The following is a 16,342-nucleotide window of genomic DNA, read 5'->3' as shown; positions in this document are numbered from 1 at the left end:
GGCTAACAGGGTCATAACTTCCTGCTGGAGAAGTGTCAAGTGATCCCCCGACATGCGGTGGTACTGTGGTGGCATGGCTGGAGGGGTAGTCTCGAAGGGGAGGGAGTAGCCCCTTCGGACAAGCTGCAGAACCCACCTGTACGATGTGATGGTGCGCCAGTGGTGGAGATGATGGCGAATCCTGCCACCCACTGGCATCTGTGGGCCTGAAACACCGGACTAGGAAGGTTTGGAGGCAGTGGATGCAGGGGGGGTTGTGGACTGACCTGCACGGTGGCCCCGTGACCCGCCTCTGCAGGTCCCACGTCTGTGGCTTCACTGAGACTGTTGCTGCGCAGGCCTGTGGCTCTGAAACAAATGTGCCTGCGCGCCCCTTCCTTGGCCACGAAAGGAGCAAAAAGCAGAAGCGGAAGGAGTGCGTGTAACCGAAAGGCCTAAGGACTTGGCCGTAGCCCGTGAGTCCTTAAAACGTTCCAACGCGCAATCTGCTTTATCGCCAAACAGGCAAGCGCCATCAAAGGGCATGTCCATCAGTGTGTTCTGGACATCCCTAGAAAAGCCAGTCGTCCTCGGCCAGGCATGACGGCGTAGCACCACTGTCGTTCAAATCGCTCTGCCCAGCGAGTCAGCAGTGTCAAGACCACACCGGATGGTGAACTTGGCTGCGTCTCTCCCCTCATCAATAGCTTGGGAATGTATTGCCCGAGCATCCACCGGACACTGCAGCAGCACGGTAGAAGGAGACAGTGCGCCACTCATCCCAGTCCGGGTCTAACTCGCATTGAGCTGCGAGAGGGTCCTCAGACCCCTCCCCGTCCTCCACAGCCTGCTGAACAGGTGGAACATTTGGACATCGGCGGATATAGGGATAGTTGTTCCCAAACGGCGTCTGAATCGGCGTCGGTAGACACCCTTCCGGCACTAGCTCCACGCCGTCGCTGTCGATGCCGGTGGAGGTCGTACAGGGCCAACTGGCATGGACGGGGATCCAGGCTTGGATCCATGGGGGTCCCTCGGCGTCGTTGACATCGGGGCCGGCGACATCAAAGAATGAGGACCCCCAGCCGGGCCCACAGGGCCCGAAGGCACACCGGCAGGGCCGGACGGTCCGAAGACACGGGCCATGGCTGACAGAACTCCTGCAGCTGGGCCGGAGTTGCCAATGGACCCAGAGAGGGCAGGTAAGCCATCGGCAACTGCGGAAGCTCCGCTGGAGCCACAGGGGTGGCGCCACCTGCACCCTTAGCCATGTCGCGCGACCAGCTTGGGGAAGGCGAAGAGCGATGACGCTTCTTCACCTTCTTGTGCTACGCCTTACCTGACTCCGAGTGCGAAGACTTCGAATGATGAAGCTGGCTCCGCGGCCGGTCCCTCGACCAGAGTCTTCGGAGCCATGTCCCGGCAGTGGGGGCACGACTCGGAGTTGTGGTCGTGCCCCAGGCAATAGAGACACGGTGCGGGTCCGTCACAGACATTGTGCGGGGACAGGCCGCACAGGACTTAAAACCGGGCATCCCTATGCACCTGTAGAGTGATATATACTTGAAAACAGAGACAAAGTCCCAAAAACTAAGTCAAAAATTGGCTGGGGGTACTGCTCTCTCCGGATCTGCACTTGCTGGTGTGGAAAAAGAAAGAACTGACGTCAGCGGACGTGGGCGTGTCTAAGTAGCTCCAGTCTTTCTGCAACTACGACACCAGGGACGAACGCGAAGCCGTACGATGACGCGCAGGGGTACTGCTGACGAAAAACATTCCGGATACAGTCGGACACCTGGGGATATTCTAAGGTAAGGAATCCATCACTAACGTGTCTCTTTCAGATATATTTACACACAACCACACATATATATATATATATATATATATATATATACACTGAAAAAACCATAGGTTTCACACATGTTATAGTTAGCGGAAATTTTACTGATAAAAAACCAATGAAATTCCCCCGTTATAGTTAGTGCAGGCAACTATAACTCACGCGACCGCAATCCTCTGCTGATGCTAATACTGTATTTAGACACTTATTTACCCATGTCTTCTTCCATACATTTTTAGCTATACATATATTACAAATATTTTCTTTTCATAAAGACACATATGTCATCAGCAGAAGATTGCGGTCGCGGGAGTTATAGTTGCCTGCACTAACTATAACGGGGGAATTTCATTGGTTTTTTATCAGTAAAATTTCCGCTAACTATAACATGTGTGAAACCTATGGTTTTTTCATTGAATTTGCAAGGTTTTTTAAATGCTAATTCCTAACTATAACGTGTGTGAAACCTATGGTTTTTTCAGTGAATTTGTACGGTTTTTTAAATGCTAAGTGACTTTACGCCATTCGTGGCGTGCGCGCCCACTTAACGCAGTTTGTTCCGTGCGCGCACGGTGCGCTTCGCGCACCGTGCGCGCACAGTGAGCACGCGGTGCGCTTTGCGCACCGCGCGCCCACTTTACGCAGTTAGTGCCGTGCACGCACGGTGGGCACGCGGTGCGCTACGCGCACCGCGTGCCCACGTTACGCTAGATGGGCCATGTACGCACGATGCGCTTCGCGCACCGTGCGCACATGGAGGACATATGATGCACTTCGTTTTTAAAGGTAATATTTTAATTTTTCGCAGTAGTTATAAGCCATGCACAAATGGTGCCCTTCGGGCACCATTTGCACACGGGGTGGAGAGAGTGTGGTTAATTTTTTTTTTAAATATTTTTTTTTTTAATCTTTTCGTTTTTTACTAGTGTGATAAGCCATGCACAATTGGTGACCGTCGGTCACCAATTGCACACGGGGTGGGGTTAATCTGGATATTTATTTATTTTTATATTTTTTTACCGTACGCGTACGGTAAGCGTAATCGGCGAAATTAGCGAAAAAATAAAAATTCAGTTTTTGGCCTTGGGGGATCTTTGGGGACTCCCTGTACATGGCTATGTGTGTGGGAGCTGTCAAAACAGCCCCTTTAAATGTTTTTGTGCTTTGTTTGTTAATCATCTCTCTCAGTGCGAGAGAGAAAATGGCGGCCGCCGCTTCCTGGTTTCGGCCGATTCGAATGTTTACTAAGATCTAAGAGCCAATCATAATCGCGCTCGCGCACGCCACCGTACGCGTACGGTAAGCGTACCGTAAGCGCACCGTAAGCTGGCTCAGATATATATATTGATTTAAAGGCTATTTTCTCAGAATCTACTGAACTGATTTACACCAAACCTACAAAAGGCACTTCCTTGACCTGAGGACTACCTCTCTGCCAAATTTCTAGTAATTCTGTTCAGCCGTTCGGGCTGTAGCCCTGTCTAAAGGTCCTATGGAAAAATGCATGGGAAAAACGCGTTTTGGGACCCCCCTTTTATCTCAGCCCCCGCTTGACGAATCCCCCCGAGACTTTCAGGGTAGGAGCGGAGCGTAGCGCCCCACCTATTTTGAAAAATTTGCGAGGATTCGTCAACCGGCGCCAAAGTTATTCAAAATAGAATGTTGCGGATTTCCTATGGAAACGTGGTCCTAACTATAACTACCTACTGGCGACCGCCAGTAGGTAATATATTTACATATACATATATATATATATATATATATATATATTACCTACTGGCGGTCGCCAGTAGGTAGTTATAGTTAGGACCACGTTTCCATAGGAAATCCGCAACATTCTATTTTGAATAACTTTGGCGCCGGTCGACGAATCCTCGCGAATTTTTCAAAATAGGTGGGGCGCTACGCTCCGCTCCTACCCTGAAAGTCTCGGGGGGATTCGTCAAGCGGGGGCTGAGATAAAAGGGGGGTCCCAAAACGCGTTTTTCCCATGCATTTTTCCATAGGACCTTTAGACAGGGCTACAGCCCGAACGGCTGAACAGAATGACTTGAAATTTGGCAGAGAGGTAGTCCTCAGGTCAAGGAAGTGCCTTTTGTAGGTTTGGTGTAAATCAGTTCAGTAGATTCTGAGAAAATAGCCTTTAAATCAATATATATATATCTGAGCCAGCTTACGGTGCGCTTACGGTACGCTTACCGTACGCGTACGGTGGCGTGCGCGAGCGCGATTCTGATTGGCTCTTAGATCTTAGTAAACATTCGAATCGGCCGAAACCAGGAAGCGGCGGCCGCCATTTTCTCTCTCGCACTGAGAGTGATGATGAAAATACAAAGCACAAAAACATGTAAAGGGGCTGTTTAGACAGCTCCCACACACATAGCCATGTTGAGGGTGTCCCCAAAGATCCCCCAAGGCCAAAAACTGATTTTTTTTTTTTCGCTAATTTCGCAGATTACGCTTACCGTACGCGTACGGTAAAAAATTAGAAAAAAAAAAAAATTATCCTCACTCTCCCCACCCCGTGTGCAATTGGTGGCCGAAGGCCATCAATTGTTCATGGCTTATAACATGTGAGATAAACTATAATATTTAAAAAAATAAAAAATAAAAAATAAATTATCCACACTCTGTCCACCCCGTGTGCAAATGGTGCCCGAAGGGCACCATTTGTGCATGGCTTATAAAAATTACGAAAAATTAAAATGTTACCTTTCAAAACGAAGTGCATCATATGTCCTCCATGTGCGCACGGTGCGCGAAGCGCATCGTGCGTACATGGCCCATCTAGCGTAACGTGGGCACGCGGTGCGCGTAGCGCACCGCGTGCCCACCGTGCGTGCACGGCACTAACTGCGTAAAGTGGGCGCGCGGTGCGCGAAGCGCACCGCGTGCTTAATGTGCGCGCACGGTGCGCGAAGCGCACCGTGCGCGCACGGAACGAACTGCATTAAGTGGGCGCAAACGCCACGAATGGCGTAAAGTAACTTAGCATTTAAAAAAACGTACAAATTCACTGAAAAAAACCATAGGTTTCACACACGTTATAGTTAGGAATTAGCATTTAAAAAACCTTGCAAATTCACTGAAAAAACCATAGGTTTCACACATGTTATAGTTAGCGGAAATTTTACTGATAAAAAACCAATGAAATTCCCCCGTTATAGTTAATGCAGGCAACTATAACTCACGCGACCGCAATCTTCTGCTGATGACATATGTGTCTTTATGAAAAAAAAATATTTGTAATATATGTATAGCTAAAAATGTATGGAAGAAGACATGGGCAAATAAGTGTCTAAATACAGTATTAGCATCAGCAGAGGATTGCGGTCGCGTGAGCTATAGTTGCCTGCACTAACTATAACGGGGGAATTTCATTGGTTTTTTATCAGTAAAATTTCCGCTAACTATAACATGTGTGAAACCTATGGTTTTTTCAGTGAATATATATATATATATATATTATTTTTTTGTGCACAGTTGCCCTGCTGTCGGCCCTGCACAGTTATAGTTTAGTGGCACTTTAATATTGAAAAGGCATTTTTTTACTTGCCTTTAATTGATACCATGGCCCAATTTGCACGAAATCTGTAAGCTCATTGCTGGTCAATCGCCATGCATGGAGTTGTAGATTGCACAGGCCCAGGTGCAGGACCCTGCCTTGCTGCTGCATCAAAAGATTCTCCTGCTCCCAGAGCAGCAGCCTGATTAGAGGACAGATGCTCATGCCCAGAAGTTCTGGGGATCACACTCCCCTGGCTCAATCCAGAGTCACTAGGATGACGTGGGCCCGGTCGTCCCTAATCTTGTTGACAACCCTGGGAAGGAGAGACAGAGGAGCGAAGGCATACAGAAGTCCCAAGCTCCACTCTAGGTGGAATGAGTCTCTTAGTGAGCGGCTTTCCAGCGAGCAAAAGTGTTGCTACTGCATGTTCATAACAATGGTGAATAGAACGAACCAGGGTTTTCCCCATTGCTGGAAGACATCCTGCACCCCCTCAGAGTGTAGCTGTCATTCATGATCCATTAGGCATTGCTGGCTTAGGTCATCTGCTTTGCCGTATAGAGATCCCGTCAGGTGGTTCACAACCAGGGACATGCTATGCTGCTTCATCAGTTCCAGAGGTGCAGCGCCTTTGGCAAGGAAGCCAGGACCCCACTCTTGCCTGCGTGTTGCAGTAACATATGGTCATAATGTTGTCTGTGAGGGCCTGGACCAGCCCCCCTTTGATGGACTGTAGGAAGACTTTCAATGAAAAGCAAATGGCCACAACTCCAACAAATTGATGCAAGGTGGACTTTTGCCGTATAACAGAGCCCTCCTTTGATCCCCAACTCTCCCAGGTGGCCTCCTCAACCCAACAGTGATGCATCTGTACCATCAGCTCTGGGTAGTTTAGTGACAGGAGTCTGCTGCCAGTCCAATTGCAGTTCAGCAGGCACCACTGTAGCTATTTTGCAGTCTCATCCAAAACCTGGATGGAACCCGACACGTTCCCTAGGGCATTGAGAATTCAAATCCAACTGCAGAGCCGCATGTGCCATCTGGCATAGTGTAAAAGCAGGAAGCATGAATCCAAGAAGTCTCAGAGCAACTCTCACAGAAACCCAGAATCGAGGCTAATACATCAGGATCACGGCCCAAATGTGTTGGGCTCGCCAAATTGGAGAAAAGGCTTGTACATCACTGTATCCAGAACAACTTCGATGAACAGAAGCCTTTTCGAAGGAGTTCAGTGTGACTTTGGCATGTTGTCAAGAACACCAAGAATATGAGGAGGCCCACCGTCGTCCGGAACTTGTTTACGACGGACTGTGGCAAGCCTGGCTTTAATAGCGGATTGTTGAGGTTAGAAAAGATTGGTATCCACAAACTCTGAAGATGCGCTGCAACCATCACCATTGTTATAAGTCCAATTAACATAACATAGTGAACAGCCAAGGAGCACGGGTAAGGCAGAAGGGGAGTACGAAAAACTGAAAATGCTCCTGGCCCACCTTCAACTGCAGATAATGCCTGTGGGATTGCTGGGAGGAAACATGAAAATAGGCATCTTGGAGGTCTAACACTACCATCCAGCCTTCTGAATCCAGGGCAGATGTGAAAATCTTGTATTTGTCCTTTTTTCAGAAAGAAATTGAAAGGATGAAGATCTAAAAGACTAAAAGAGGGCAAAGTTCCCCATCCCTCTTGGACACCAGGAAATAAAAGGAGTAGCACCCAGTCCATATTTCCGATGCCAGGACCATCTTTTGACCAAAATAGTCTGGACCTTCAGGCACAAAATGGCCTCAGGTAGTTGCTCAGATATAGGTGAACTATAAGGCAGGACAGAGAGAAATGGTATGACATATCCTTGCTAGACTATCTGGAACAGCTATTTGTCAGATATAATGCTCTGCCACCTGCGGAGGTAAACTTTATTGTGCCTCCAACTGGATGGCCATGTCTCGCCGGGGGCAAGCTAAAGCGGTTTGGTAGAGGTAGGGAGAGGGGTGCTGGACTGAGCAGTGCACAGCCCTTGAGGGCCTGGATATTGTTGGTTGTATTCCAGATCATAGACTCAAATGGACTAGGAGGGTCTTTTCCTGTGCAGGTGGGCCTTAGTGCCATCTGCGAGCTAAGCCTTTTCCAAAGCCTCAGCAGGAGTTAAACTATTGAGAATACTACTGCATTGGGGCAGAAAGGTAGAGGGGGCAGTGCTTCCCTTGAAGCGCTCCAGGGCAGATTCTGCTTCATCTCTGAAGAGACGAAGCAAACAAATGGATTGCCCATTAGTGATACCTAATCATCACTCAAGAAGCCAGTGCATCTCATCCATGAGTGGCACTGAAGCACCACACTTGCAAGGACTCTGCTCAAGCAGTCAGTGGTACCCCCCAGAGCATATGTCATACTTCTCTGCATCCTGGTCATCTGAATGACCAGAGTCAAACTGGCCATGAACTCTTCTAGAACTGCCAGCAAAAGTTCAAGCACAATGTTCGATTATGCATGGGAGTAGCATCCCATTAAGCAGCTGCCACTGAAAGATCTAAGTGCTAGGCTGGCCAAGGAGAACATCCTCTTTTTTGATGTCACCAACCTCTTCTAATCCCAATGTGGCAGGGTCATAGGGAAAAGAACTGGTATGGACTTTGCTGGTGGAGAGCTGTACCATCAGGCACTCCAGAGAAGGGTACTGTACAAGGAAAGCAGGGTCACCAGCAACTGGCTTGTGGAATGTTCTACTTGTCTATTCTCTGGTAGGCACAAACAAGATTTTGCCCAAGTGTCCACAAGAGTGTCAGTAAGTGCCTCATTTGCACAACATGAGTATGTAGGAGAAGTGTGGCTCAATGGTTAGAGCGGCAGACCTCGATGCAGAGCACTGGTCCGGGACCAGGGTTCGATTCCCGTCGCGGCAGGGTCTCGGGCTATAAATTCCGCGGACCGGATATTCTCGCCTCAGTGCCTATTCTAATCTTGGGTCCCACGCTGCAACTCTGGGCAATAGCTTGCTTAATCTCCACAACGGCCCCAACAGCGCTGGGATGCCTGGCCTCACCATGGGGGTGCCCAGGAGTGGACACTCCACACGGAAAGCCAGGAAGGGTTCCTTCAGCGGTATGAGTACAGCGCTGAGATACCCGTAGTGGTCGTCGGCGCTATATAAATACCTATACATTTACATGTACTAGGTTTTCTAGCTTCTTTCAGAAATTCGATTCATTCTTCAGGGAGATACAAAAAAAAAAAATCACCAGGTTGAGTGATCTAAAATTGGGGTGTAGTAACCGACCTCGATGCTATCTGAACAAGAATGGGTGCAGCAGTAGCTTTTTGTGGAAGTGAATCAACATCGCTAATAGAAGAGAGTAATTGTGCTGCAGGCCCACAACTGGGTAATTAGACTAAACTTTTGGTGTTGGAGGACATCCATGGTTTTGGCTGTATAGGTGTCCTTTATTATATTTTTTAGCATTGGAAATTATTTTGCTCTCCTCTATATTCTCCTCTGCCCTCTTCCAAAGCAAATCAGGGAGACTTTGCAATAGTTCTTCCAGCTCTTTCTAGTGGTGCCTATCAGCTTGTAAACTGTGCCCAGGAACAGACATTGCACCACTGCATTCCCACCCCCAGCACTATTCACTTTCCTGCGGTATCAACTTTCTTACCTTCCTTGTCAGGGGATGTGGTCTCCCCAGTGCCTAAATGAGCACCTTTTCCCTTGTGGCGTGCACCAACAGTGAAGGGGGGTCCTCAAGTGAACAAGGGGTCTTGGAGAGAGGGTTTGCATTTTCCTCTCCACCTACTGTGTAACTACCCAGACTGTCACTGAGTGCTTAACACTCTCTGCCGAGAACTCAGCATTATTTTTACACAGATTAAGTACTGGTTGCTCCTCCTAGTCTTAGCTTTTCTTTGATGACGCCTTCCTCCTCCTCTTCACATGCCGTAGGGTTGTGTGCTGTGCTTCACCCCTCACTAGACCTGTGCGCGCGGAGGACCCTTCACAGGGCACAGCTCTAGCGATGGATCCTCGTTGGCATCCACCCAGCAGTCATGCCAGATGTCGTTCCTCTGGCTCTGCCATGTGAAGACAGTGTGTCTGCGGCGAAGGACCATCCTAATCTGAATGGATGGACTATGGTGTGGATGGTTGTGGTGCTGGGTCAGCTCTCCTTTGGTTTGGAATGGGGAAAGCACCGATTTCATCTGAACTGGTCACCTTCATGTCAGATGTAGACTGAGTACAGTCCTGGCACGTCAGGACTGCACTGTGCACTCTCCTTCGGTCTGGGTAGTGCCTGGTGGTCTTTTGCAATAGAAAGCGCTACACGAACAGGTGCTTTCATCGTGATCCCTCGGTAGGCAGCAGTTGCAGACCTCGTCCTCGTCAGACCACTGAAACTTGCTATTTCAAGTGGGGCAAAATGTAAAGTGAATATTTTTGATACTTTGCCCTTAAACTTTAAGGCTATTAAGCATGATCTCAAAGTGATCGGGGTTGAAAAGGTGTGCTCAATGCCACTGTTAAAGTTTCTGATTCCTCCAGCACTGAAAGGTTTCTTGAGATGCTGCTAACACTGAACCACTTGTAGCATCTGGGGTGAAGTCGGTGTCCTGATGCACTACGGAATGCAGGGGAGGTATGGCTTTGTTGTTTCCAAACAAAAACAGCTTGCAATTAGGCCTTGGTAAAATGTTAATTATGCTAGTGTAATTTACAGAATTTTAGCAATGTCAGGCAATGCTTGTTATGCGCTATTCCCAAAATTAAACCACTATGCTGACTGAGCATTGAATATTTGAGCAAAATTGCACATTAATACTGGCTGCATAGCATTTTAATTTATATATGTGCATTGATATGGAGTTGTTGCAATCAAAACAAAGTCTTTATGATGTATTTTAGCGTGTTCTTTCTGGATTACAATAACTAGGCCTCAGTTAGGCCCCAACGCCATTTATCATGTAAGATCAATGTTGTATCATGATGTTCAGTCTCTGTTTATATTCCCCTTCTGGCACTATATGCAGCAAAAGTGCACTGTTTATTTTGTATGACAATATTGTTCTCAAAGAACTGGCTAACTGTCTGGAAGAAAACCTTTGCAACTATCTCCATGGATCTTCCTGCTAGCACACTGTACTGAATGTATTCACAAATCTTTCTGTTAAGTAGCTAGTTTGTTCTGGCACCTCTGCGGACATTAGGTCAGAATATTCATGAAGTGGGTTAGAGTTAAGGTAATACGGCTGAGTGATGATCCAGAATGTGAAATTATTATTAGTTGAAGCAATATTCATACTATGTTGACTTTTCTGTTTTTATCTTTTCTATGTAAGAAAACTCTATATAAATCCTTGAATTTGCAGGGGAGCCAGAAGACCTTTCCTATGCATCGAGGGATGCTGTATGGTTTTTCTGCGCATTATTTTCTGCGCATTTAAAACGTAGTCTATTTCTGATTTTGGCAATTATTTTGTATTTTCCATTACTGAGAGCCTTCATGGCAAATGATTTCTATGTACTTTATGCATTTGCATTTTTCTAATTACTGTATTGTACTTTAATTATTTAACAAAACGTCATAATTTTTCTAAATTCTGCTGTAGAACTCATTTTTTTTGGTCAGTACCTTTCTTATTGACTGCATTTTGAAATGCTGTTTGAACTTGCCTCTTGGGACAAATTGTTTCATGATTTGCAGTTACCACCATCCCGATCCTCCCAACATCTGGGCGTGCCACCGAAATGAGATTTCCTAGGGTTTTTGCGCACCCACAATGCCATTACGTCACACTGTGTAATTACATCATGCTCGTAGGAAAGTTAGAGAGGGAACAACACGAATGACCAGAACGTGAGTGACTATTATTGCACCACTTGTATTTGTGGCTCTATTTTTTGGCGCAAAATCCATTCTCACATCCAAAATGGATGCAACAATGCATTTTTAGCTAAAATATATCACTAAGAGCTGAGTTTGCATTTCACGTAATTACATATAGTTCTATGCAATTTTCCTTGTATTGGCGTACTTTTGTGAAAACAAATTATTTAGCTTTCACAAACCACTACTTGTAATGGTATAAGCACAACTCTAAATGACCGGGGTGTAGATAGCATGTGATCAATAGTAGTGCACGAGACATGACATGGGAAGGACATTGTTTACAGCCTTAAAGATTGCATGCTGCATAGGTTTCACTCGGAGGGTCAACTCTACTAACAGTCACAAGGCATGTTCAGTGTGATTTTAAATAACTAAACTAATTAACCTGGTATTTGTAAAGCGCTTACTAGTCACCCCTAAAGGTGCTGCGGTCCTCGGGGAGATTAAGCGAGCTACTGCCCAAAGTCACATGCGGCTGGGCTGGGCTGAGCTGCCGCCGGAGCCGGGGATCGAACCGTGAGCCCTGTGCTCTGGAGTCAGCGGGGAGATTAAGCGAGTTATTGCCCAAAGTCACACACGGCTGGGCTGAGCTGCCGCCAGGGATCGAACCGTAAACCTTGTGCTCTGGAGTCAGCGGGGAGATTAAGCGAGCTATGGCCCAAAGTCACATGCGGCTGGGCTGAGCTGCCGCAGGAGTCGGGGATCGAACCAAGAGCCCTGTGCTCTGGAGTCAGCGGGGAGATTAAGCGAGCTATGGCCCAAAGTCACATGCGGCTGGGCTGAGCTGCCGCGTCACATGCGGCTGGGCTGAGCTGCCGCCAGAGCCGGGGATCGAACCGTGAGCCCTGTGCTCTGGAGTCAGCCGGCCTGGCCGCTGCGCCACACCTCTCCCTTTTAACATACTGCACAAATTAAATTCCTTGTATCCTGGTTCTGGTTACATCACTTTTATACAAAAACAAATGCAGTGCACATGAACGAAAAATAGCATGGCATAAACTACGTATGGGGATGCATAGTCTCTAATAAGCGGTGTATTACTATTCTTGAGAAAGGGGAGTGGTATCATGACCCCCTCAAAGCTTCACCCCTTGCGAGTCATGACTCTCCCTGCACTCATTAACTGTGATAAACGGAATATTATACACGGACTCTGTGAGCAGGGTGTATCTAGAGTTCAGCATTTTCATTCTACGAGTACCAGGTTACCAGATGACGCCTTGTCACTGATGTAGCGCTTAAAAGGTTGAAAATTGTAGGGGTGCGTCATATTCACGGTTAGTTGGCACCCGCATATAATCAAATGTGAACTCAGGTATTTTGTGTGTAGTGTATTAAGAATTGTATAACCTATATCGATTTAAATAGAAGTGTTAGCTATGTACAAGCATATTGTGAATGTATTAGAGAAATGCATAAGAGCTTGGTATATAAACTCCAGGCGATGTTAAAATGTGTAGCCTAGAATACGTGATTGTAGACTGTTTAGCTTAAACATACAAGAAAAGAAAGACGTAAATGTCAATAGTGTGATTTAGACATGCTTGTGTAACCGAAGTAGTGGCCAGAATTCACATATATCGTTGAGGAGAAAGGCCTGGTATTTTCTTATGTTAGCCGAGGGCAATAGGCCAAGAGGATTTATTCTAGTAGAGGTTTTAGGCTGTAGTAAATTGCAAAGTTAAAAGATGTGAAGTATGTCTGCATTCCATGATCTCATTCCAGGTGCAAGGACAGTTGCTCGTTAGTAGAGAAGTTCTTTGTTCACGAATTGACTTATGTAGTTAAAGCCAGACATGGGAGTGCATTGGAATGTGCCAATCGTAACTCCTAGTGCGGACGGTGTCTGGGACTCAAGGCCAACCTGATGGACGATGGAACTGGACAGCGCTCTATGGAAATTTACTGAAAGACGACCCGGCTGAAGAGGAGGTGCAAAAGGGCGTGTTCTGGGATTTGGGGTTCTGTATTAGGGAAAGCGCCCCGAGGGTGGAGGCAGAGCAGAGCAGAGCAGCCCAGAGCAGAGAAGAGTTAGGCGAGGAGCTAGAGGGGGCAATTTTAGATCAAGCTCTCTAAGTGAAGACTTCTTAGGAAGTTTCACTCTGACACCTTTTCTCTCGATTTGAGGGTCTCAAGGGATTGCTAAGTAGGGATGACATCTAGTACAGAGTAGGGACAGAGATGGTATGGTCCAGTGTCCCTAATATCGACATTGGCTTGGTAGTTTTCTACCTCATGCTTTTAGAAATTGTGCTTTTAGTTATTTTTAGTCGTATGCGGATTCTTCGTAGAGTAGCATTTGTGTTAGTGCCTATGTACTTGTTGTGCCTCGTATTGAGGAGTCTGTATCTTCAAATCTTTATGCTGATAATAAAAGCCAGAGAGCCAAGAGATTAAGTCTCGAGTCCTTGATTATGACAAATTGCGGACAGCATTCTTTGATAATTGTGTTCAGTCCCTCCACGCTATTGGGCAAGTAAATAGTTCCATCCGACCAGAGTGGGTTCTAGTAGATAATTGACGGATACTAAAATGGGCCGGAGCATCACCAAGGACGGAATTATCTTGTTCTGGTCCTTGTCTTTACAAATCATTTGTTCAGGAGTAGGAGTTCAATTGGATCCAATGGTCTGAACCAGACCTACAGCTTCCTGAATGCATTAGTTTGAGTACCGAAAGCCTAGGTCTGTCAAATCAAATCCTTCGTGACATATGGTCTGAGAGCATGTCAAAGACTGAAAAACGAGTAAGTCATTTAAGTATGGCATCATTTTACGCCACCCTGAATTATGCAGTCCCACCACCGCACTTCATGTTCTGGGCCCCAAATTGTTCCTGGTACACCTCTTGTGGTGACTGCAACCATGTGTACACGCCAGAAGAATCCAAGCGGGAGGCACCAAGCCATGAGCTCAGCACGATGTCCAACAATGAGTTGTTATATTCTGCAAGTGGCACACTCCTCCCTCCTCCAAACACGTGAAGACTCTGGTATGCTCTTGGTATGCTCTTTGCAGTGTGAAGACTCTGGTATGCTCTTGGTATGCTCTTTGCAGTGTGAAGACTGTGGTATGCTCTTGGTATGCTCTTCCCAGTGTGAAGACTCTGGTATGCTCTTGGTATGCTCTTGCCAGTGTGAAGATTCTGGTATGCTCTTGGTATGCTCTTTGCAGTGTGAAGACTCTGGTATGCTCTTTGCAGTGTGAAGACTCTGGTATGCTCTTGGTATGCTCTTTGCAGTGTGAAGACTCTGGTATGCTCTTGGTATGCTCTTCCCAGTGTGAAGACTCTGGTATGCTCTTGGTATGCTCTTCCCAGTGTGAAGACTCTGGTATGCTCTTGGTATGCTCTTTGCAGTGTGAAGACTCTGGTATGCTCTTGGTATGCTCTTGGCAGTGTGAAGACTGTGGTATGCTCTTGGTATGCTCTTCCCAGTGTGAAGACTGTGGTATACTCTTGGTATGCTCTTCGCGGTGTGAAGACTCTGGTATGCTCTTGGTATGCTCTTTGCAGTGTGAAGACTCTGGTATGCTCTTTGCAGTGTGAAGACTCTGGTATGCTCTTGGTATGCTCTTTGCAGTGTGAAGACTCTGGTATGCTCTTGGTATGCTCTTTGCAGTGTGAAGACTCTGGTATGCTCTTGGTATGCTCTTCGCGGTGTGAAGACTCTGGTATGCTCTTGGTATGCTCTTCGCGGTGTGAAGACTTTGGTATGCTCTTCGCGGTGTGAAGACTCTGGTATGCTCTTGGTATGCTCTTTGCAGTGTGAAGACTCTGGTATGCTCTTGGTATGCTCTTCGCGGTCTCTAGGAATAGTTGCAAAAAAGTCAGACTATCCGAGTGTTGGAGGCAATGTTAGAGACTGACAATGCTTAAATGTGAAATACACTTGCTATAGCAGTGAAGAGAATGCCTAAGAGACTTAAGACTGCCTGTGTGTTAATGAAAGTGCTTCAGAGTCAGTTGCAGTAACATTATATAAGAGGACTCCTATGTTAAATATGCTGCTTATGTTACAGTGAGAAAACCTGTGAGATAAATAAGCTGACTGTATAACAGAGGCTTTCATCCAGACTTCCAAGCACTTACTGAGAATTTGACATTCTCCTGTGCTATTAGAGAGAGACATTAGAAGCACTGGAGTGTTAGTAAGAAAAAAGCGTCGGCAAGTGTTAGTTTATTATAGTATTAAAAAGACACTAGTCCATAGTTCTGCATACAGACTGTGTAGCCATTAATGGTTTCAAAGGTTGCCTATTTAAACCGTGTAGTAGTAATAGCACAATCCAGAGGCATGTGTAGTAATGCAACAATGAAGAGCTCTTGCGGTTTACTATGAAGACAGAAAGCCACTTGTCTCCTACACCTCAAGTTGATTTTAAGTGATGGGTGGGGAGGGGGAGGCCGGGGACATGTAAAGCACACGCAAATCAACTGCATTTATGCTTGCAGCCTTTTAGTTGTCATTTTTGCTCCGCCAAAGCATCAAGAGAAAAAGTAACAGAAACGCGTTAAACCCCTGACGATATGCAGTTCTACAGAAGCAAGAGACAAAAAATCTTTCGTATTACCTAGATTACATGCCATAAAACCAGTGTCGTATGCCATCTTTGGCATAGGCGGCATCGCAGAACAGCACATCGCTACTGGAAAGCCTGACATTTGAAACCGTGGCATCATTGACTGGATATCTGAAAACAGCAAAGAGAATGACACTTAAGTAAAGCTTCGCACAAAACACGATTTTCTTTTTTACTTTTTCATGCCTTTTAGGGGACTATGGGTATGGTTGACGAGTAGGGTGAATAAAGAGTTTCTGATCACCTATGGCCTCCTGTTGAAGAGATGAGCCATCTGGCTTTGATCTCATCTCACAGGCATGGCTTTCGAGGTGGGTCACCTTCGGGAGAAATTAGCAGAATAGATAATCCTCCTTTGAAGTCCCTATACCTATAGCTTCCCCTGAAAACTCTTAGCACACATGCTCCGCTGAAGTCAGACATAGATAAAAAAAAAAAAAGGATTGCGATTCCTAGCAGAGAATGGGTAAAATGATCCAGGTGGCTACTGGATACGGTTAATGTGGGATGAAAAGGAGACCACGAGCATTTCAAGAAGGTACTGGGACTGGTG

General features: G+C 46.5%; 1 protein-coding gene across 2 annotated transcripts in view; it reads right to left on the bottom strand.

Moving 5' to 3' along the window:
* LOC146805265 (von Willebrand factor A domain-containing protein 5A-like) overlaps nt 1-16,342 on the bottom strand; it is a 671,080-nt gene that overhangs the window by 143,284 nt on the left and 511,454 nt on the right. For both annotated transcript variants that reach the window (XM_085622439.1, XM_085622440.1), the window contains exon 15: nt 15,781-15,900. In XM_085622439.1, the coding sequence (XP_085478565.1) occupies nt 15,781-15,900 (120 nt within the window). The remainder of the gene's footprint in view (nt 1-15,780; nt 15,901-16,342) is intronic.

The sequence above is a fragment of the Triturus cristatus genome, chromosome 8 (genome assembly GCF_964204655.1).
Source record: "Triturus cristatus chromosome 8, aTriCri1.1, whole genome shotgun sequence".
Taxonomy (NCBI): domain Eukaryota; kingdom Metazoa; phylum Chordata; class Amphibia; order Caudata; family Salamandridae; genus Triturus; species Triturus cristatus.
This window is presented reverse-complemented; position numbering and strand designations above follow the sequence as displayed.